The 25,099-nt window shown below is 40.1% G+C and overlaps 1 protein-coding gene across 1 annotated transcript in view; it reads right to left on the reverse strand.

Moving 5' to 3' along the window:
* necab2 (N-terminal EF-hand calcium binding protein 2) overlaps positions 1 to 25,099 on the reverse strand; it is a 187,416-nt gene that overhangs the window by 46,197 nt on the left and 116,120 nt on the right. Inside the window, exons 8-9 of the mRNA XM_033635106.2 lie at positions 18,640 to 18,719; positions 8,051 to 8,107 (exon numbers count right to left, since the gene is read on the reverse strand). Coding sequence (XP_033490997.1) covers positions 8,051 to 8,107; positions 18,640 to 18,719 — 137 coding nt within the window. The remainder of the gene's footprint in view (positions 1 to 8,050; positions 8,108 to 18,639; positions 18,720 to 25,099) is intronic.

Below are 25,099 nucleotides of genomic sequence, written 5' to 3' on the forward strand. Positions count from 1 at the left end.
GTCCAACAAACACCAACCTTCACCCAAGAAAGCAGTGTTCGCGTCCTGTGAGATTCTAAATCCAAACCCTGTTCTTTTTTCACTAACTACGTGCTATTGTTGCCTAAACCCAACCAGGTGTGTTTGTTGTTGAAGAAAAAAAAATCAATTTAAGGTGCTGAACCAACGTAGCATGTTTATTTTGAGAGAGACTGTGTGTAAACATTAAATTTCCTGTGGAAATGGAAGTGTATTTTAAATGGAGGACAAGCATGTTACAGGCAGAACTTGACACAGCATCCCCGAACGTCAACCCAGGGTACCTTGCAAGTCGTGTGTGGACATGGAAAGTCCATGACCAAACCTTAATATGTGAATGTGTTTGATGTACACGGTTTGTTCTGAAATATAAAATATGTCAGTAAATACCCCAATCGCGAATTTTGAAGGTTTATATGTCTTGAAAATGTTATTGCTAACTAACTGAGACTACATAATGTTATCACGCCGACCACGGCATTATGGCATCGTTAAACGGATCGTTATGCGACCTTGGTGTAGTTTGTTTATTAGTCTGAGTGGGCAGAAGTTCGCTGCATAGATCAGCCTCTCATTGGGCGGAACGAGCCACCCGCTGAAGTCCCGCCCTACCACCTCCGGTAGCAGTTTTCAACACGTCCTTTACTAACTTTTGCGGTGTTTGATCTTGCGGGGATGTAGCGATTTTTCTGCCATGGTTCGCGTCCTGTAGGTGATACTTTTGTGGGCGTGTTAATATCTCTGGTTACACCAAAACCTGTTTCCCCCCCAGCAATATTTTTGCAAGCGCACCATTGCTGTGGCACCGCCATGAATGATTGTGATTGGTTGAAAGAAATAAAAAAAGTCGGGGCGTTTTTTTCTCCAATCTTAAAGTGAGAGTCGGCCCAGCCAGACCTTTCTTTTCTTGAGAGAGAAAGGTCTGGTGAGCGAGACTATTTGTTTATAGCCTAACGTCAGCTTTTTACTTCTGGTGATTGCATTTGGGCTTCAAAAATCACAAAATAGGTGCTCATTTATCAAGATTATCTTGCTGAACAAAACGTGTAAGTATCATAAATGTTTGTTTGCCACTGACCTTATTTTTCTGCAATAATCAAAAATCCAATAGAAAAATCCCATAGGCTTTTACGAGGGAATCAGGGTGAAGCTGACCTCTGCGTCTGCTTACAGAAAAACGTTATCCCTGGAGCACTCTTTACTGTATGTGCTAGTGGGCTATCTACACTATCCAGGTCAGATGTACAGCATCACTGCACTTATGTTATAGTGTCTTTGAAGAATCAAACCCAGGAGACAAACAATAATTTGAGAGCTGCAGCTTTGCAAGAGGGAAAATAGTTGAGCGTTGGCGTACGTTTGTGCTCTGTGCTGAGTGCTTTCCAGTTAATTATGTGTTTCATTTAGATAAACATAGCCATGCAAAGATGCTGTATGCAATGATGAAAAACAGAGGAGGAAAAAAATGACAAATTTGTGCTGTTGAAATTTATAATAAAAACCACCTCAGGTGCTATTAAAAACACCATGTCTTAAAAACAGAAACATGCTTGTGTGCTTTTGGCCTTTTCCTTTTCTCATTCCCTTCCTCATTTATTTTATCCCCTTATATCCCACTCACCGCTATACATTTTCTTTTTCTTTTCTTTTTGTATTCCATTGTCTGCAGCTTCTTTTATTGCTACTCTCCTGTCTCTGATGTGCCTCTAGAGGATCAAAAGACTGACAAGGTATAGCGTATGTGATTGATTTACCTACTTCACATGACAGAAATCATTGTCAGCTGCCCACTTACTGCTCAGGAGTGTCCCCTACAAGTAAAATGCAGATGCAAATTTAGCTCCACAACTGCAATTTCAAAGTATCTCTGTATCTCATATACAGTATGTGATCTTATCATGATCCCCTGTGTGGTGATATGACTCACAGAGTGCGTCTTTGTGCAGAAAGGGAGGGATGATTGCTTTGACAGCGGACTGAAAGGGAGAGGAGGTGACGGGTTATCACGTCTGAGTCTTTCCTCTGGTGGAGATTGGAAGGTCTGGGGGATAGACTGAGCAGTGGATGGAAGGGTGAAATTATCTAAAGGTGAAGAGGAGCATGACCTTGTTAAAAGTAATCTGTGTTTAGAAGCAGGAGAAGGGGGTTACTGAGAAACAGAAGGCTCAAGGGATGATGATGATGATGATGATGATACACTCAGCTTTATGATAGGAAGGGGTAATGAAGGGATGGGGGGGTGGAAGGTGGATGGTAAACGATTTAAAGGAATTTTTTTTTTTTTTTTTGTTTATTGAGTTTAGGGAATAAAAGACAAGATTTATTAACCCTTTTCACCTGGTGTGAGAAACATATTTTGCTGACAGGCGTATTTATCAAACAGGCACAATAGCCTGGAGCCACAGTTTGTGAATTTATGAAGTGTGCCGTCAAATGCAAATAACAAAGGAAATATAACACAGCTGGCTGGATATATTAAAGGGGACCAGTTATGCTTTTCTGTATTTTGTTTCTCATATCGCTACAATGGAGGATGGATGTTCATATAAAAAGTGGCCAAAGTTTCAAATAATGACGTGAACGTATCTTGAGGTAATCCCTGTGAACAAAATCCTTGGGCTTTAGACTGTTTTGAAGGCTCTGTTTCCAAAGGTTTTTACTACACATGCTACAGGATGATGTCATTGTGTGCCGTAGTTGCCGTAGCGTGCGTGGAGCAGATGAGAATACAAAGAAATATTCTCATCTGCTCCAAACACACTACTGCAAGTGTTTACATTACTTCGCCTACACAGCTAAATGAAGCCACATGCTAACATCAGGAAAGCATGTAATCTTCTTTGCTGATTTCGTAAATTTCTCCAAGATTCATATGACATTCCTCCTAGAGCATGTCCGTTGGTGTTTAGAAGATTTTATTGGGGATTTTTTTTTTTTTTTTTCCAAAAAAGTGTCACTCTTCCCCATTACAGTCTTCCCCCAACTCCACTAACAGCACAGAGACACTGGCCCCAAAACACAGACCAATCAGAGGGGGTTTAAAGGTCCAGTGTGTAAGATTTAGGGGGATCTAGTGGGATCTAGCGGTGAGGACTGCATATTACAACCAGTTGAAACTTCTCATGGTTCAGTGTTCTTTGATTAGGAGATTTTCACAGGGTCCCAAATTATCCGCAGTGGTTTTCTCCTCTCCAAAACAAACAGACCATGTGATTAAAACTGGTAAAAATACTGAATAAAGCAGTTTCATGATACAAATCATCTTTCTCAGATGCTATTTGGCATGTCGGGGACAGGTGGATTACCTGACAGATGCGGTATGAGGAAACTAAAGTGTTTTTTTGTTTTTGTTTTTTTTAACCATTAAAATCATTGAAATATATTGTAGTAGGAACCTTAATACATTAATGCATAAAATGTCCTCTTGAAGGTGCATGCAGGGTCAGTTTTTGTGGAAATAGCAGATGCTTATTTGTGCTGGTGTAGTATTAAATGGTAAATTTATTTAAAAGAAAAAAACAAAACAAAAACGAGACAAGAAAGGAGCGCAACAACCTGCCATTCTAAAACACCAAACAGTGAGCAGCGCGGAACCTGTGGCTTTGTGCTTAAGCCTAAACCCAACATTCAGGCTGCTAACGTGCGCTGCCAATCTCACTTACATTGTACATTGTAATGGTTGGTCATTCGCAACATTTTTGCATCTTAAGGGGTTCAAGCCCAAAGGGCTAAAACCCTATTGTTTATGTGCTGTTTTATCATTATCCATCCATCCATTTTCTAACCGCTTATCCTCTTGAGGGTCGCGGAGGGGCTGGAGCCTATCCCAGCTGACATCGGGCGAGAGGCGGGGTACGCCCTGGACTGCAGGGCTGACATGTAGAGACAGACAACCATTCACACTCAAATTCACACCTACAGAGAAAACCCACGCTGACACGGGGAGAACATGCAAACTCCACACAGAAGGGCTCCCACACCCGGGATCGAACCAGGAACTCTCTTGCTGTGAGACGACAGTGCTAACCACCACACCACAGTGCCACCCTGTTTTATCATTATTATTAGTATTATTATTATTACTTCTCTTTTTTAAAAAAATGGTTATCTTGTGGTCATTTTTTTGCCTTTCGGAGCGTCGAGGCAGACAGGACATAAGAGAAGAGAGAGGGGAACAACATGCAAGAAAGGTTCCACCTGACCCAAGTACATGATGGTGATGTGATTTGAGGTGCCTATATACTATAATAACTTCCCTACAAAGGCTTGGACGTTACAGAGCTTTGTTATACCGATCAAAAATTCAAAACAGCCGAGTACCTGTATGGACAAAAAAAGGATACTGAAAGGATAAACCTATCAGTCTGAAAGAAGCCACGGAGCTTGTGGCTCGCTACGTGGTCGGAGAAATGCTGCCGTTGTCTACGGTGGAGTCTAAATAGGTGGAGTAGGACTCGCTGACAGACATATTTCAGACTCAGGACTTGCATTATGCCTGGTACACACTACACGCTGGTACTCACCAATTATCCCTGATCGTCTTTCACGGCGTGTGTGATGTCATCGAGTTATTCTTGTCTTATTTTTATTACTTTCACTATTATTTGAGTCACTGTGTCTGTTCATGTGCCAGCTGACATGTTGTTATAGTCACCTAAAAGCGTCAGCAGATGGCAGGAGCAACATTTGAAGCACCATACGTAAACTATCAAGCTACTGTATCTTCCACAGGAAGTTCTGACAAATGTTTCAGAATAAAAGCCTATTTAGAAAATGGAGGGATTCTCTCAGCCGCGGTTATAAGGGGCTTTTCATTTGAAACAAGTGTTGAGTTTGAAATGACAGTGCGATATGTTAACTTTACAAAGACAACGGAGCAGATAAAAAGTAAATATATAAACACACAGAGGGATTAATAAATAACGGACCATCTATAATGTAGTTTGTTTCAAATGAAGCTGGGAGCCTCTGCAGTTGTGGTGAGTAAAAGCCCCGCCGCTATTAGTTAATGTTATTACTTTATGTCCGACCGTGAGGATGTACCATTGTTACCCTTACCCAACACTGTTCACCACAGATTAGAAAAAGAATGGATATGCCGTCACCATTTTATATGACCACATTTTGAGCCAAACAGTGGATCAGGCTCAAAGACTGTAGTGATGCCATGCAGACAGCCTGTCATCCAAAGTGGTCATGCCCTCAATCATGTGTAACTTTAAGCCTTAAAATGTAAACAGTTAAGTTACATAAAAATTCACCCGCCATACAGTTATCGATGTTTAAATTAGCTATAGAGACCAGGACTGTTTTTTGTATCACACTGTAAACATGCGTCTTTGTGCTGTAAAGTTGGGCTTTTTAACACGGGAGGCTAAGGGGATTGACTTGCTCCTGGAGCCAGCCTCAAGTCGTCATTCAAGGAACTGCAGTTTTTGACACCTCAGCGCTGGCTTCATCTCTCAGCCCTGGAGGTTGCTGCTTGCTCTTAAACTGTGTGACAGCTGTATTTTCTGTTTGTGTTGTTAGCGTTTGTTGTAACAATGATTATTCTACCCTCTTAGCCAGGTCACTTAAAAAATACATTTTTATCTCAGTAACACTTTATCTGGTTTAATGGCTTCAAAATATTTTTCTTTGGGACTGTGCTCAGAGTAATGTGGCATTACTGGATCACAAATCATCATTTTTACTGGTTCCTTGATAATTTTTTCCTTTTTCCTAATTTGCCCGTTCTTTCTCTTCTTGCCTTTCTAAGTGCCCCTTGGTGGGTGTTCTAGGAGTGTTGCTTTGAGATGCAAATCACAACTTGAAACTTCTCCCTCTCAGTGCTTGTGGGCAGTCTCTTAGAATAACCTCTCTGCGTCTGTGCCCATGACAACTGGACAATTTAGTCAGGGCTCTCACTGCTTGCTGACAGCTAATGGGGAGCCATAAGTGGCCCAACTGCTGTGGGTAAAAGCTCAATAGGTGATTATTACACTGGTCTCCTGCAGGCAGTTTTCTAACTCTTTGTGTCAGATCTTGAGCCAGATGCATTTCAGTGATTGAATGATCCTTTAGACACACTAACAGAATGGTTCTAGGACGGCAATTTGGTTAGTATACTATTTTGGTTCAGACTAAAATATTGCAACAACTATTCTGTCGACTGCTCTGGCATTTTGGAGAGGATGAATTTTGACTTCAGTGATCCCCTGACTTTCTCCAGTGTCCCCACAAGGTTGACATTTTTGTTTTTTAGTGAAATGTTTGATGGATTGCCGTTTGGTACAGACAGTGTCCAGAGGCTGATGCTGTTGTGTTACATGGCACACCCGTCACGCCTCTTTTGCTTCCATAATGCCAGCATGCTGTTTAAGATCACACATCGGAGCAGCATGATGCTCCCGTCTTTGGTTCTGTGTAAAAGTGCAAAGTCAGCATGAAGAAGGGACTTCGTAGTGGCACTATAGCGCCATCTCTCTATGAAAAGACAGCGTGGCTATAGTCCGATAATTTTGATAATTTGTGTGATCAGTTTTATCATTCCTTTTATTTACAATGGAGGCATCATTGAACAGTTTTCACCGTGTTGTGTTCTTTATTGGGAAGCACACATCTGTTTTGACAACGGAGCCATAAACTAAATTATTGATGATTTTTCTGACGTTCAGATCACAGGTACATGTGTACATGAATTAATTATGTGTGCTATACATAGCCACAGCTGAGAGTAATGGTTGCTTTTAATAATTGTTGCTATGTGTTGTTGAAAAACCTTGCTGATGTGGCTCAATTGGTAAAACTGTACTTCCTGCTGTTCTTTCTGCTGACAGGTTTAATGAGTGGTGATATGCAAATATGGAATTAATTGTGTGTCTTGATCCATTTATGGCTAACTGTAGGAGTGGAAATGAGGCATGTGCATGTGTACCCAGTTCCACAGTGATTGAGATCTAAAACTCAAAACCATGCACACACAACTTTATAATTCTGATGGAAAGGATGCATGCCTATTTTTGTCTTTGTGCATTGTAGTGAATCTAAACAGAGTTTTATGCATCTGGCTGGTGTTGTAGTGACTGTTCATGTAGTTGTCGTCACTTGTTCTGGTGTAAATGTACTGTAGCTTCATGGTGTTGCCAGTAATCGATCAGCCTGTTTTATGGGCAAGAATCAATGTAGCATACTACACCATCTAAACCTCTCCAGCACACATGATCGACACCGCTGTGTTCTTGTTAGGGCGGGTCGTTTTCTCATCTTATGTATCTTCTTTGCATTCCAGAGCGCTTTGTGTAAAGTGCATGTGAATACGATAAATCTGTATTTCTCTAAGGTACAGATGGCTTATGGCTTTTTGCAGGCATTCAAGCCAGTAAGATAGCTTTTGGCTGTATTTATTGCACTCTCGCATTCTTATCTCTACTTCAGTGCAGGCACACAAGTGCTGTATGTGATAGTGATCTTGGGTGAAATCATATCTGAAAATGGTGTCAAATAGTTTAGCTTCTGTAACTGAATTTCTTCTGATTTACGATACAATTCAAATACAGCCTAGGAAGAAAAAAGCCCACACAGTGCTCATGGCTTTTGTAGTGAATCATTGATCATAATCACAGAGAATATCACACATCCTGAATATGCTGTATGTTTCTAGGCCAGCTGATTCGTTATTTTCTCTGAGGGTGTTAGATATTGTAAGATAGCTTGTGACTCTATTAATTCTTCAAGAGAATTCTCAGTGTCTGTAAATTATTCAGGTCGAGACAACAAAACAAAACAAGCACCTTTCCTGGGAAATAATTCAAAAGATTGGTGCCCATGGGACAAGCACTGAGACCTGGATTATTTTTGGACAGCGCTGGCCGTGCAGAAGTGCCGCCCCATGTTAATTACATCACAAAGTCATGTTTCAGCCTTGTAACACTCAGCCTGAGGTCCTGCCGCAGTGGATGCTGGCCTTTGTTAGGCAGCAGAAGTGATGCTGCACCTGGGACTGTGTGTTGCAGTGTAATGTACAATGGTTATTCATTTAGTGTCTACTTACTGCGCTGGTAGTGCCATCTGTGTCTGTTAGCCTCTGGTGCAGATCAAACCAGACTGTCTGCAAAGGAGAAGCACAACAACAACAAAAGCAGCAACATGTCAATCAACAAGACCAACAGCAGCTACTACTACAGCCACAGATTGAAGCAGACATTAGTCACTCACAACTAGAGGTGTTAGTGGACACGCTGAGAGCAGAGACAGGCATGAAAGCAGGATGGGATGCCTTTTTAAGATGAATAAAGTTCAGCAGGGAATATCCGAGTAGACTTCAGGGAGGAGGCGGAAGCATGCCAATAAAATAAGCCCGAAATGAAACAGAATGACTTGTATCTGCATGAAAGGTCTAAATAAACAAGGACACTGAAATGCCAAATCAAACTGCACAGTATGATGTAGAAGCTATAGATGGCAGAGATTTAATTAAAATAAAATTAAAAAGAGAAGTTTTTCATAAGCCTGTTGGCAGAGAGAATGGAATTCCCACACACTGTCCTGTTACTTGCTATAAAGTTTATTGGATCAACGACATTTTGGCCGTCAGACCGTCATCAGGTAAGGCTAACCTGATGACGGTCTGACGATTGAAATGTTTATCCAATAAGGTTTTTGTGCAAGTAACAGGACAGTGTGTAGGTATACCATTTCACTAAACTCCACTCACCTTAGTTACAGTTGCTATGTCTGTCAAGCTTTCCATTCTCACATAATGAAATTTAAAATGAAAACGGTGGCAAATTTCACTTACCACTCAGTTTCTAGTAGTTTTATTTAAACGAATGGTTTGATTTAAGAAGTAAATGGGAGGAGTCCCTGATCTTTTGTACTGTTGTCCCTAGCAGATGTTATCAACTCTAGCTAGCTTGTAGGCTAATGACAAAACTCAGAGAGGTGGAAAATGCTGCCTCCAGCTGACTAATACATTTTAAAACACAAGGGCTGTAAGAGGGTCTTCAGTATGCACGTGATGGTATGACATAATGCTAAAAGACTGAGGCAAAAGCTACTTATAGCCTATCCAAGTAAAAAGCATCTCCAACGGCTGATGATTCATGTAGAAGGCATTGAAATAGCCTAGCTAGGGACTGTTTGTTATTTATGAAGGGGAGGGAGGGTGCAAAATGAAGGAGGCATGTCAAAGAGGGCCTTTTTTTTTTTTTTTTTTGGTTTAAGGGAGGGACACACGACTTTTAATGGTTGTGTTTTATATTTATTTTCAATACACCCTAAACCCCTAAACCCCATATTTAAAATTGCCAAAATTAGACTATTCATCACTGTAAAAACAGAAGTTATTGTCTGACTTTTAAATTTCCAACAGTACTCGAACACATCATGTGCAACGAACACTTCCGTCAGAAAAATTTCTCAGTCTAAGTCTAAAATAGTGATAATTCATTAAAATCACTTAATTTTACATGTCTCATTTAAAATAAACTGTTTGCACAAACTACATCCTGTACAAACATATTCAATTCTGCGCTCCTGCATGCATGACAAAGGCTTTTCGTTTACAACTCTTAATTTTCAAAGACCAAGGGGTTAGTTTTTAAAATCTAATAGTAGTCTAATAGTAGCACCATGCCAAGTTGATACCATTCTGGCTGCTGCTGTGAATGTTATGGTTATTATGGTCATTATGAGCAGATGTTGCTTACGCCGGCTGTGTGTGTACTGTGATGTGTTTGTGTGTGTGTTTGCCTGTAATGTGTAAGCTCATTATATTTTGTTGGTCTTGTATGGTCAGTCAGACAGGTCGCTGTCATACAAACATCCTGCTGAAGTGCACACAGCTCGTGTGATGATGCTATTTGTGAGGAGGGTTTGCATTTGATTAAGAAATTAGCTGTTTGTTTTGGTGATAACTCACACCCTCTGTGCTCTTTGCTTATTGCATTGGCTCAAATACTACCTTTGGTGTGAATATAAAATATATATGGTTATTTATGGTAGAGGGAGGGTCATGCATTCATTTTCCCCAGTCACCCAGGGAGGCTCAAGGAAAAAAGAAATAAAATAAAATAAAAGTCACATCCAAGCCACCCCACTCCTCTGACAAGTTAAGTACAGTCCCTTAGCTGAACATGCCAATGTTTGCAGCTTATGTTCGCGCAGATAAACACTATGTTATCCATCTTTCACTTTTTCTCTCGTGTTTTTGGTTTTGGAATGGCTGAAAAAAAGACACCACCCTTCAAGCTCCTGATGTAATGAGTTTTTCTCTCAGATCCCCATGCTTTGGGGGAGGGGTTTTAATAAAAGGTCAATTATTCACACTCAAGACTTAAGTGAAGAAGGCACTATGAATGGGCGCCAACGCCAAGCCAGGTGGGCTAATAGTACAGTATGTTTATGCGAGTGAGGATGATAAGACATTGATTTCTAGTCCCACCTAACCTAATGTAAAGCTACATTTTTTCCTATACAATAACTGACAGAATCCTAGGTTGCATTTTAGTCAATGCTTTTTGGTCCTCCACTGTTTAAACATGATTGGTCAATACTATTTAGACTACAAACAAAAACCAGAACACATTAGATACCAAGATCTTATCCAGTCCACCTATGATTCAGCATATATATGCAGACATTTGTTCACAGATATTACTTTTAATATATAAATATTAACTAGAGCAGCCTTAAGTTGAAGTGCATAGGGCTGCTGTACGGTATATATCTTCATTATGCCAACTGAACCTTAAGTGTCTCACATTAATTAAAGATCTTAAAAACAAAAAGAGCAATACTCCTCTGAAAAAAAAAGATTCTTTATAATGATGTTGGTTACCAAGTGATAATCACTGAGTGGAGGAACTAGTTTTCTGTCTTTGTATTTTCCGCTATTCTTCACTGAATACAAAAAACTAGGAATGTCCACATCATGTTTGTTTGACTGATCACAAACCAAGTCCTTTCAAAACTGGGTATCTGTCGATATGAAGTCTGATCTGATACTGATATTTACTTAAATGTTTATTAACCATGTAGCCTGGCCAGACTGATCATATGTGAATTAGTCTGGAACCTTTCAGTAAATGTTCGATTTCCAGCGGCCATTCTCAGTGCGCACAGACCGAAATGCCTCCGGAAGCAATTGGATAGACTCAGAACAAAATGTGACCTGCAACCAATCAGAACAATGAAGCGTTGACATAGTGCTTAGTGACACATGCAAGTTGGGGCGGCGCTTGATCTGTTTTCAGGGTATGGTCACACATGAGTGAAATTAACATTGGCAATTATTTGCTTTCCATTCACCTCCATTCAGCGCGAGCAGAGGGCCGCTTCTTTTGGAAAAGCAACTTTCATCGGTGAAGGTACTGCCTCACCCAAGAGCAACAAGGTATGTGTGGAGGAGATATTGATTATTGCTGTGTCAAGCCAGCTGATAGTGTATGGTATTGGCCGTGAAAAATATGACTTCCCACGTGAGAGATGCTGGCTGGCTGTGAGTCCAGAGACAGGCATTAAACGTAAGAAAATGGAAAATGTACCCATTAATTGAACTGAATTGAAGGAGCCTGGCATGTTGCACTGGATGGAGCAGAAACTGGTGCCGCTGGTCTGTCAGTCATCGTATTAAACCCGCCCCATACTAGATACACATTTGTGATATGCCTACTTGGGATCTGGCTGGCTGGAAATTTGTTTAAATGGGACAAGGATCAGATGCATCTGCCAGGGAAATGAAACAATAGCTTGCAGATATGTCTGTTTCCCAGGTTATTAAACATGTATCTCATAAATTATTAGTATGTATGGATGAAAGTTTGGCTGTAAGAATGCCTCTCCTGAAACTGATGGGATGCGATCCCCTAAGAGAAGGGGTGTTACTTTGTTAGTTTTGGCTGTACAGCAGTGTTAAAGAGTGATGCTCCTTTTACCTCTTAAACAATCTTTGTCAGAGTGCAGACACACAAACCAACAGCCAGGTTCAATATTGGCCTGCCATCAAGTTACTCATGAATTTTGTATTAATTAGCAACAGCTGATATTACCAACTGTGAAAGCTCTGGTCAGCGTCGCCTAAAAAGAGAAGCTGCTATCTGAATCTTTTGTACACCGCTCACACCTCTACGGAAAAAACAAACAAAAACAAAAACAAAAAAATCCAACAAAAAGCTTCATGATCTGCCATAACAGGGCAGGGTAGTTAAAGTTATCAAAGCCACCATTACATGCTTTTATTGAAAACAGAGATTAAAGCTCCATCACTTTGCTTGACAGTGTTAAGCCTCAGTGTCACCTACACCAGATTTGCTGCTACAATCAAAGGCTATCATCTTGAGACTGATTTTTCCAGGTGAGAAACACATTTTCTTGTCTGTGGCACACAAAGAGCAATACATAATGATATTTTGTAACCAAAAGAACAAACAAACTCCCAGGGGAGCATGGAGGAAGACAGCAGGGGAATCTAAAAGTGAGACCAAGCAACAGAGGCAACATGAATTTTCCACCTTTTTTTTTTCTTTGCAGGTAACAGGATTTGCAGTGTGTTGTCACAGAGCAATGGGGCCAACACAGGGCACTATTTTCATCTTGCCAAGCACCACATCACTCAGTGTGTAGCTGGCTTATTATTCATTCAGTAAACAATTCATGCTTCACTCCGACGCAGTGTGATAATGTCATTTCCTTTTCCAGACTCCTGCACAGTCTTAATACTGAGATCCATGCAGGTAATACCAGGCCAAAGAGAGCGACAAAGACAAAGCCACATCCAATACGCCTCCTCAAAGCCATATTTTGCTTTGATATGATTACTGCAGTATCCTGTCTGGCCTTTGGAAAATGTAATCCAGCAGACAATGTCTACTCATTTGCTTTTCTTTAGCTCTGATTATTCTGAGAACACACTTTCCAACATAAAAGTTTGGTGACCCATTTTCTTTTCAGTGTACAGTGTTTTTCTGCTATTCTCTGTTATCACTGGAAGGGTCATATTGGGTGTAATTTCTTCTTTTCACAAAGAAAAGTAGGGAAAGACATGAAAATGCAGCAGCCTTGTAAGACATCAAAATAAAAGTATGACAGGATAATGCATTTTGAATAATCCATGGTGTGTCACTGTATTTTTTTCTTTGATGGATTTTATGTTTGGACAGAGGGAAAAAAATCAGCATTCATAACTGAAATACTCATTGAAGTCAGCCTTGAAATCATTAATGTCGACTGAATTAGATTAGTACATAGTGAAGGAATTATTTATTCAAATTGGTTGTTACCTGAAATATTATCTTTAAAAGTGGTTTTTAGCTTCATTCAAGACATGTCATTAGCAGTTACTTTGAAATTTCTTAGTTGTACATCTTACAATATACTGTATTGCGTTTCATTAGTCTTAATGGGATCGGTGCGTAATGAGTACATCCGACTCAAGGCTATCTTAATTTTTGGCCTCACAACTGTCTTAATCTTTCTGATGTTAGGTTTGTGACAAATGCAAAACTAGTATTTGAGCTTGATTAAAGGAATAGTTCAACATTTGGGAAACACTATCGTTTGCTTTCCTGGCAAGGGTTACATGTGATAATCAAAACCACTGTTGTGTCATGTAAAAGAAATATAAAAATGTCCAGTTGTGGTTCTACAAGTAGTTTTGTGCAGGACTATTTGTTGGCCAAAAGCAGTGACCCTCTGAGATCTTGCTGTCACCGTTAGTTTTCCAGACAACCAAAAGACACTCCAGGAGGTGGTCCCCGTCAAGAAATAATCTGGCACAGAAACTCCATAAAACCACAATTTATTTTATGTGGATTAAACAAATAAGATACAATGTGTTAATTAGTGAACTAAAGAGGCGCTCGTAGGGGTGTTTATAAACTTCAGACAGAGTCAAGCTAGCTGTTTCCCCATGCTTCCAGTCTTTATGCTAAGCTAACCGTCTACTCGGTGTAGCCTCGGATTTAGTGTAGAGACATAAAAGTCTATCTTTTCATCTTACTCTTGGAAAGTGAGTGAATAGGCTTAATTCCCAAAATGTTGAACTGTTCCTTTGAAGGTACGGTTAACCAATAAAAACTCTAGTCTGACTCATCTGAATGACTTTTCCCAGGCTGTTCTCATAAACTGTTTGTGCGTTTTTGCACCAAATTCGTACATATCCGACGTAATGATGAGCCAGTGATTTGTACATAAGCCATGTATTTTGGAAGACTACTATCACAAGACCATGCTGACAGGCGTAAAGAAGAAAGCGGTCTCAAGTGGTTCAGTTAGGAAGCACACCGGGGTGGTGGATGGTTCACCAAACACAGGACTTTCCCCTGCAGACTGAAGTTAGGAATCATAAGGACTTTGAATCATTTAAGGTGTGTTGTCACCATGTTTCTTTTCCGAAACGTTGCCACAGTAGCTTAACTTACCATAACCTAACCTAAATAACTTTACGTTAATTACATAAGTTAGCATTAAGAGCACAATGTCATTTGTGGGGCACTAATTCGTAGGATATCATATGTAACGTCACATGAGAATCTGTTGCTTTTCCTAAATAAGTATTTTGTGTCTTCTCTTGTTTGTGTTTGCCTGTAGCTGTAAGGTCAGCAGCAGCTATAGTATGGCTAGCTGCATTAGCCTCACCATCTGCACTTTCGCCGGTGGTTTCTGGGATGGACGGTGTGTCAGAGTCACTTGCTCAAAAAGTTGCCAAAAAATCCACAGAGGCTCACAAAAATGTCAGTACAATCCATAATAATACAGCTTATGGGCCAATACATTAAAAGGAAATAAGTGCTGCACAGTAATTTAGCATTAGTTAGCTCACATGAATGCAAAAGGATTCATTGGTAACAGTTAGCCTTGTCTTACATTTCTTTGGAGCCAGTGGCTGATCTTCCTACAGGCGACATAGGCAGCCACCTACACTGACAAAGATACACTGACAGTTTTTTTGTGTACTGGCATATTTGTTCCAGAATCTGTACGTAAGTACTGTAAGTGTCTTATTGACAGTGTTAGGGGTAATGCATTACAATAGTAATAAATGCATTACAATAGTAATAAATTTCAGTTACATTGTTTTAAGTGGTAACAATGTAATATAACTCTTTACAAACAAGATTTCTGGTAATATTATTATATTTACAGTGTCACATGATGTGTTACCATCAAAAATAAACCGTTGCTGTTTTCATTGTGTTATTCATCCACACCAAGCAACACCGGAGTGTACTATCATGTTTTATAGGCTACATTATAGAAGAGTGTAAGTGATCAGTAAATCTTGGTCATATCATACAGTGTGTTAGCATGTTCAGTGTGTTTCCATTTATAACTCTCTCTGGCGCTGCTGTAGCTGACCAGCACACTGGAAACCAGCAGGTAGGTCTTCCAGCTCCAGTGTATTAATTTGTACTCATCATAGTGACTTATTTGCTTCATTATGTTTCATGTGATAGGCCCACACATATTGATACCTATCTCATAATTTATCAGACTTTGATCAATGTTGGGAGCTGACTTGAAGACATCACTTTAGATTTGGTTTGTTGATGAGATGAAAAAAGAATGGATAAATTATAGCATCACTTTCATTTCTACTTTTCCCTTAGTGTAATTTTCAAGCTTCAATTAATTACTGGCTACTTTTACTCTGAACAAAAAACAAAAAACAACCCAATGGATAAATCATTCCTGAGGAGATCCTATCTTCGTTCCTGTCTAAACAGGTAAAAATCAGACTGACTGTGTTTAGTCATCTGTGAGACGATGTGCCTTTGTGACACAGGCTCCTGGGCTCTCAGGAGGGCTTCAGGGTCACAGGTGATTATTGAACAATTCTTCAGTGGACGGCCTTTCAATCACATCTGCTACGATAGAGGTCACTCGGCTGAGTCAAAAGATTCTACTTAAACCTGGGCAATTTGTTAGAAATATATTAAATTAGCACTTAGGGCCAAGGGCTAAAGGCCGTTTTTAAACAGGCATCACCGTGGGAGACACAGATCTGTTTACACAAACAGGTATTCTAGTGTATAAAAAAACTGATCAAACATTTAGTCTCTCTTCTTTTTTATTCTTCTTCTCATTCTCTATTTTATCTCCGTGATTCCCCTTCTCTCCCTCCCTCCCTCCCTCCCTCCCTCCCTCCCCCCTGGCAGCACATTGTGTTTATTCTTAGCTCTTTCTGCTGTAGTGGCCCGCTCTCCCAAAGACAGCTGAGTCTGCTGGGGCTCCATTAGCTTTAACATGTTCAGTACTGGATGGGACGCAGGCAATGCAGAGGAACGAAGAGACAGTGAGGGAGGGGGAGGATTGAGGAGGAGATGTAAAGATGGAGAGAGGGAGGAGGATGAAGCGGCATCTGGGACTAGAGAGCTGCTACAAACAGGAGGAAGTATAGTAAAAGACAATTTTGTTTGTACAGTACAGTTTGTACACAAGGCCTTTAATTGCCTTCTCTGTCTCTTTCTTCATTCACTCTCTAACTTCATCCTTTCCTCTCCATCATTTACTGTTAATTAAATCCTTATCCAACTCCCCACTTCTTCTCCATTTTTCCTTTCTCCTGTCATCTGCAGACCTTCAGTTTCAGTATGCTGCTTTGGTATCAGCCAATTTGGCCAATCTCCAACTTACAAATCCTCAACTTGCTGACAACTTGGTAAAAAAGTTAAGTGTGGCAACAAGATCACTGGCTTGTGCTGTTTGTAGCTGATAGAGGAGTGGAGCTAAAAATAATGGAGTGCAGCAGAGTTCGCAGTCCATCAGTCTGCTTGTCAAGTCTGGTCTAACTCAATTTTTTATCATAACTTATGTAATTTATTCTCCGCAGAACAAGTAATCTTTTTACACACACTGCACCAGCATAATCATAATCTTTAATTTATCTCTTTACAATAAATAAATGTATACGCATTTGATCTACTTTCATGGTGTTTCCATCTGAATTTGCACATAGCAGGCCTCTATCAAAAATGAAAAATCATATCATCCAGTTTAATAAAATACAATAAAATGACTGAGTCACCTGTCAGATACAGAAATGTGCAAAATGCCAATGATGAATGTTTGTTCACTTGTATCAATCATTTTGTGGGAACAAAAATGATTACCCCAGGTGAAAGCATTACATTATTAGAATATAGAATATAGATTTTGGTTCTACATTTTTCATATTGTAAAAACAATCACACAAACAGACCAAAACCAACAAAGTATTAATCTGTCTCTCATAACCCTCTGAAGGTATGCAAGCCTGTTGTCATCACAAAGTCGTCAAATACCGCCAGTGATTTTGGCATCAGACACTGACGCTGAAAGCCACCTTCTGTGGCTATGTGATATGCCACTGAGCAGCATCAGTTCGTAACGCGGCTAGATGGAACCCCTTGTGTCGGTATAATGTGTTTGTGGATGGTGTCTGTCAGAAACGCTGCTAGTAACAATGTAATATAAAGAGCTGGAAAGGGCGGGAGTATGGATCCAACAAACCTTGGACTTTTACCCAGGAGGCCAGAGTTAGCTTCCTGTATGAATTTCACCAAACTTACCCATGTGCATTCGTTGCCTAAACATAACCATATGCTTGTGTTACATGGTGTAAGTTGACATGTATTGTTAACCCCAAACGCAGGAGGATACCTGGTACGTATAATGTAAACATTAACGTCAGTGACTAAGTGGCAATATGTGACAAGTTGGGATGAGAATGGGTTGGGTATGCAAAGCATATTTTTTTTTATGTATTGTTTTTTTTTTTAATGTTTTTTTTTTTCTTCTGACAGATTTACCTCTACAGGGCCTATAAAAATGATTCAAGTTAAACAATCTGGAAAGGTAAAAATAAATAAATAAATAAAGCGCTTGACTTAATTCAACTCTGAAAAATGTAAGCTTCGGTGAAGAGGTCCAGTTTTTTTTTTTTTTTTTTTTTTAAATGCTCACTAGCCAAAAGTATAGAAAGCACCAATATAGGACTTGTTCTTACTAAAGATGTTTTTTTAAAAAAAAAATGATGAAAATAGGAGGACTGTACCTGACTCGGAATGTTTTCAGTCAGATCTGATTTGGCTGGTCAATACAAATATTCAACTATTAGACTATTATATAGACTTTCAAGGACAATGTGACAATGATGGGCGCCAACTCAGCTACTTCAGGGGACCAAAATGTCCCTTAAGGTACACTGCACACTGATTGACAGGTTTAAGCAAACATTACTTAAACAGAGGTGCTAGTGAGTTTTACAGCATCAGGATGATGTATAAGTCAAAATAAACTGCAGTGTGTGCGATCATGGTAATAAAAAAAACATGCCACCCACTGGAGCAGTGTGGCTTATTGATGTTTTATCAATAGGCTTTGGACGGCAATGGAGCTCTGTGGCACAGAGGAAGAAGATATACAGATAGAAACAAAGACAGTGCTTGTTGACAGAACCAATCATTGTTGGTTTTGTTCTTTTCATTAGATTCGTTGACAATAAGAAAAAATATTGAGTATGGCCAGCTTTAGCTTTTAAGACGTGGGCTTTGTTTAAGGTTAGGGTGGAGCATGTATGGTAAGCCACCAAGGAGTTAATGTAAGTCAATGCAATACATCTTCATACAATGACCACAACAAGTTTATGTCTGTATTCCTTACCTTATTCTCCAGTCGTCCAATTAGTTCAGCCAGGCGGTTGATTTGAGCGTCCAGACCTTCTTTTCTCACCTCTACTGCACCTGCAGCACAGACATAAACACACACTCTAAACACATTGCGTAAACAACTTTCATTGCTAGATCTGATGCAGCTGGGTTCAATTTATTCAAATATGTCTTTCAAAATTTTAATCAAATTTCCAAAGTTGGGCGGTAGGTTGTCATGTCACAATATTTATTTCCTTTGAACTACTCATCCATATGTAATCCAGGTTAAGCCATTAGCCTTTTGGATAAGTGGTGCAGCCACAAAGTAGGTGCGGTAAAGATGCAGGTACACTGAGCAGGTACATCATGGTGTATGAAGAATTACACCACTTAGTACTACACTATCGCTGCTCTCCTTCTCATCTCTCTCTCTTTTCTTTTCCATTCTTTGATCATGAATATTGCATGTAAAGTTCCAAAGTGGCTGATAAATAGGCAATCATATCTGTTTATCGGAAGGAACTTGGCCTTCAAAGACAGTAAAGATATGGATGGATGGGAAGCTGCCTCCTTTGAGGTGCTCTGTTTGTAACTCTTATTCCAGTGTGATATTGAGATACCACACTAGGCTCTTAGTAATTAGCTTCGGTCTTGAAGCAATATTTCTCTTTGGCAGAAAATGTTTACTTTGTAGCAAGAAAGACCACCAATGGGGTAGAAGAGTAAGTCTACAATTTCATTGATGCTTTTGAATATTTCATTATCAGTAGCTACAAAACATAATGGAGTGCTTCGACCTTATATCAGCATGAATGTGTGGTAAGAGATAATTATTCAGAACAGAATTAGGCTCTGTTGGGTCATTTTTAATTGGTGGTACAGATGGAGGCTTCTTGTACTGTCACATACTAAGACTGGTACATCCAGGGCTTGTTAGCATGTTAGCAATCTCAAGATTAAAACCACATTTCACATAAAACCGGATGCCTTGTTGTTTTGCAAATCTTTCTTATTTCTCGCCTCAAATGTTTTCAGAAACACATCTAATGCATTCTTTAGTTGTGAAATGAGAACATTTGCAACCCACCACCCACACCACTTTTCTCATTTTACAGCTAAACAGTACACTATAAATGTATCTGACAACATTCGAGGCGAGAAACAGGTGATGCAGTGACAGAATCTTGATTCATATTTGAGCAGTGCTGCCTAGTTTGACCACAGTTCATTAACAGTGACTGACATGACTGACAGCCACATTCAAGGCTCCTCAGCTCTGATTGGTTGTTTTCCTCCAGCCTCGTTGGATTGTAGCAAATGCCATAAGAAGCACTACGAGTGGGCAGACTGTCTCATGTACTATAGTATATATTGACAGTTAGTGACAGCAAATGTAACAAAAAGTTATTTTTATTAAAATTACCAACTTTTAAAATAACAACCAACCGACTACTTTAACAACCAACAGCTTTAATAAGAACTTAAACATTTCTGAATTTGCAGTGTATAGCATCTTGTCTTCTATATAATGCTCTTACTAGCTTATGGTGATTATCCTGAGTATTCCATACTCACAATCTAAGGTACCATGTGGAGTTTTTGACCACTAGTAGTGCTATGGAGAAATATTTTCCCCAGTAGGATCCTGTTTTGTGTATACTAAACTGATGATGTAGGCACGGATGTTTCCAGTTGCCTCAGCTCTGCTTAATTTGTGCTAAATTTATGCTCTTATGTCTATGGTGCACGTGTTGGTGGTTGCAAGTCTAACCAGTCTGTAAACACTAACCAGTCTGTAAATACTCCTCGTGATGACCTCTGCTAGCTAGCCAGGCTGAGGTTTTCAAATGTAAACATCAGTAAACATCGAAGAAAGATGGAGAAGAATGAGCACCAGCTGATATTACAGTTCTATATCTGGAACTGTAATATCATTTGATTCACCAAAACCTGGCTAAATCCTTGACAGCACCATTTAAACAGGGTACTGTTTTTCTATATCATCAAACAGAGCGGAGGCCTCTGCTGAGAGAAGAAGAGGAGGCATGTGCTTCATGGTGTATAAGGACTGGTGTGACAGTGCAAGATACTGTCCCAGTCCTGCTGGATCACTGCTATACACCATTCAGAGGTGGCTGCAAAGTGGAGTTGCTGCATGTGCTCAGGACTGGGCCCCATGGCCCGAGGCCTGGCCACCAGACACTTGCCAGTAAGCTCCCCCTCAGGTCTGGCTCCAGGGTAGGGTGCCCCACTGTCTCTGTACCGCGATGTAGTACTCTTTTGCTGAATGCGCCATTTTATCAAGGTCTTCTTGAACTACTCTCATTCTGGCCCCTCCCCTGGGACCACTTTGCCTTGGGAGACCCTACCACGGGCTATTTACCCAGACAAAAGAGCCCTCAGGATCACAGGAACACACACGCACACTCCTCCACTATGTAAAGGTGGTGATTCTTGGAGGAGCAGTGGAATTGTACCTTGTATAACTCCATGTGACAAATAAGTGATTGATTGATTGATCTCATGCATACACAGGCACGAGCATGTGGGCAACACAGTACAAATTCATGCCCTTGGTTTCATGCCATACTGCTGAACAGTCACTGGTTGCAGTGAGACAGTAATACATCATTACAGGCAAGAAAGAAGAAGACTGCTAACACATCAACATGGATGTCAACAATGAACAATACAAGACAGTCAGCTTTTTCAGTGTCTTCAAGATGTTGTTAAGATGCTGTAAGACCTCAAGGATACACACACTGTGTTTTTGTGAGTAACACTGGATGTAATCAAGACTTTTGTTTATTTACAAGATAACTGAGCAGTGGCACCTTTAATGTGTTTACAGTCTATTGACGTTAAAAAGCATCACATCGCGCCTTTAGCTGTTTAAGCTCCACAGTGAAATGTGCAGTGCAGAACTATAAAATAGCCTTTATCTTTCACTGTCATTGTTAATGATGGTTGCTAATTTGTGTGTGTTAGTACAACTAAAGCAACAATAAGGTAACACTAAAAACACACAGAAAACATGTTGTTTTCCTCTAATTCATGGCTCTCTCTGTTCACCTTCTTGTCCCTGGACATAATTTCTCTCTTCTCTCTTGGTTCTCCTCTCTCTGTCTTCTTCCTCCCCCTCTCCTCCCCCCTTCCCTGCACTGCCGTCATCCCCTGATGGCCCCCTCACTACTAATTGGAGAGTTGGCTGCCCACTCTTCATTAAAAGCTTTAACAGGCAGTCAATTAGGAGCTACCTCCCTGCAACCTAAACACACACACACACATATGCACACACTCATCAACTAAACCATAGTCTGTAACCATGGAGACAAAAGCTCAGTGGTCATTTCGATGGACTTAGAAAATAAGTGTCCCGGTCAATTATAGAAGTGTGTGAGGAATTACAGCCTTCAAATCTAGCAGCGGGGTGAGGGGAGGGGGGTCTCCATTGACTTTCTCCTCAATTAAACCTGATTTGAGTTATTCCACATTCACCTAATTTAACTTTCCATTCTGTGTCAGCCAGTATTTAAATGTGGTCACTTGAATCATGAAAAAGGTCCACTGTTGTTACAGTATCTACCTGATTTTTTTCTTTAAAAGAAAGAATGCAGTGATATAAGTTCACATGCAAAGCCAAGTAACTTTTTGGACCTGACAGAACATGCAGTCTGGTAGAGATTATGGACGTATATCACACAATTTACTTGCAATGCCACAGTATATTGTCTGACATGGAATTTGTGTATTGCATGTCAAAAAGGTGAAGGGGCAGACACTGACATGGTGTACTAAAATGTAATATGTCTGACTTTCACATCAGATACTGGAGTTTGCATCCTGTCAATAATAAATGTTGTGCAAGCTATAAATTATTTGTTGTTTTTACCAGAACTCTTAGATTTTCCACCACTTTTCTTCTAGAAGTTCCTACTGTCGGTGCAGAGTGCATAGTGGAGAGTGCCGGCGCCCCATGTACATGGCATTGCCTGGCTGCAGCAGCCGCGGGTTTGATTCAGCTCTTTGCTGCATGTCATTCCCCACTCTCTCTCTCTCTCCCAATTTCACACACTATCCTGTCCATAAAAGGCAAAAAGCCCATAAAAATAATCTTAAAAAAAGAAAAAAGAAGAAGAAGTTCCTACAGTCAGGGTCCCCCCTGACCTTCACCTGCAAAATGTCACTCAAATTAAAATGTACTGAGAGACCCCAAAAGACCACAAAGACATGCACAGTAACTGCAAAGAGACAAAAAGAAAAAAAAAATACCATGAGAAAGAAAAAGAAATGCAGTTCTTTGAACGGCTGCTTGAGGCTGGCTCCAAAGGCAAGTCAGTCCCCATACACTCCCATGTTAAAATGCCAAACTTTACAGCAGAAATAAACATGTTTAAAGCCTGGTACAAAAAACGGTGTTGGTCTCTGTAGCTAATGTCCCATTTCATGACAACTATATAAGGGTTGAACTTTTATATAACTCACTGTTTTACATTTTATCAAGCCCTAAAGGTACGCATGATTGAGGGTGGGTCGCCTTGAGTAGCAAACTGTCCGCCAATAGTGTCCTTGGCTTCTGAATCAGATCCCCCCTTGCTCCTCCACAGCTTCAGCCTCAAATATGGTCACTCTTGGCAAAAAAAAAACTAGATGGTGGGAGTCCACAGACCTTATCAAAGGTCTTGTAACATCTCCCAATATCAATTATATTAATTTGCAACAGAATTGAGTTTGGGTTGGGTTCCATAGGCACCAACAAATTCTTCTTTGCCTGAGAATTACTTGTAGTGTCCAAAACCAAAAAGTGAGAGATTGAAGCTGGATGCAAAGCCAGCCACAGATTAATGCAGAGATGTAGCTGGGTGCAAAAACCAACCTCAGCAGAGGTCAAGAACAAGACAAACAAAGCTCTGCTAACATCGTGTCTCAGTGCTAATCAGTCATTAATGGGAGGTTTCTGCATCGTGCTGCCTACAGATTACTTGTCAATCAAACTGTGCTGCTGGCGATGTATCCATGGATTTTCTCTTGTTATAATATAAGTTTCATGGTAAATTGTGTCATATCAACTAGCAGGTTTTAAAATTATATTTATGTCAGATCATCAGATTTTATTTTGCTGCCAGGAGCTGCCAGACAGCTAATGATTAAGATGCAAAATATTTAAGCTGAACAAGTTGAATTACACAATTAAAGTAGTGAGCCAGCATTTATTGTGTGCACAATAACAAACTGAGTGCATTTCCTCCTCACACAGACCCAATCATCCACTCCCACCCACTCAAAGTCCAACTTCAGCTTTATCAGGACTGAAGACGTCCTGTCATCGATGAATGCATCATCCTAGTGGTTCAGAACATGTGATGCTGATTGTGCTATAATAATCAACAGTACCTACTTATAGGAAAGTGCAAAAGGGGCAGGGTAATCAGCCTGAAAATTCACATCTTTAACAAGAAACAATGCGCAATATATTCTGTGTTATTGGGCGTAATTACCAGTTACATTTTTCCTCATACTTTTACAGACATCTGTCTCCACAGACTGGGGAACATATGGCTACTCCATTCTCTTCTCCGTAACAGTCACATAATGTCGGGCACAGCTGGGTGTGTACACAGTACATATGTGTACTTAAAGACTTCTGCATACAAGAATTGCTAATCATTAAAATACTCTAAAAATATGCACAATCTGGATCTTCAAAGAAGAAGATAAATGCACAGTGACCACAAAGTAACTGCCATTACTAGGTGCTGAATGCTTCTCTTCTCTACAACGTTATGTCCATAACCCCTTAAAGGGAAATTTCAGTTTATTTCAACCCGTCTCCTATCGTCCTAAATTTGTTTCAAGTCACTAGTGACATAGAAATAATAGTTAGCATGTTAGCCGTTAGCCTAGATACAGCCGGGGCGCATTAGTAGCGTCAGACCTGTTAAAACGTAAGTGAACGGGCAACCTTCAAGTGCAAAGTTAGTCCACTAAACAAGCTTTTTCTCCACAAAGACTGCCTCATATTGTTAGGATAAATGTCAGAGAACATAGAGAAGACGACATGTAAACATGTTGTCTTACCTTACTGGTGTGGTGCCATGTTTGTTTATCCCTCTAGCTCTGCTTTCCAAAGCGCGGCCGAAATATACAGTACAGGCCAAAAGTTTGGACACACCTTCTCTTTCAATGCGTTTTCTTTATTTTCATGACTATTTACATTGTAGATTCTCACTGAAGGCATCAAAACTATGAATGAACACATGTGGAGTTATGTACTTAACAAAAAAAGGTGAAATAACTGAAAACATGTTTTATATTCTAGTTTCTTCAAAATAGCCACCCTTTGCTCTGATTACTGCTTTGCACACTCTTGGCATTCTCTCCATGAGCTTCAAGAGGTAGTCACCTGAAATGGTTTCCACTTCACAGGTGTGCCTTATCAGGGTTAATAAGTGGAATTTCTTGCTTTATCAACG

Source organism: Epinephelus lanceolatus, chromosome 5 (genome assembly GCF_041903045.1).
Source record: "Epinephelus lanceolatus isolate andai-2023 chromosome 5, ASM4190304v1, whole genome shotgun sequence".
NCBI lineage: Eukaryota > Metazoa > Chordata > Actinopteri > Perciformes > Serranidae > Epinephelus > Epinephelus lanceolatus.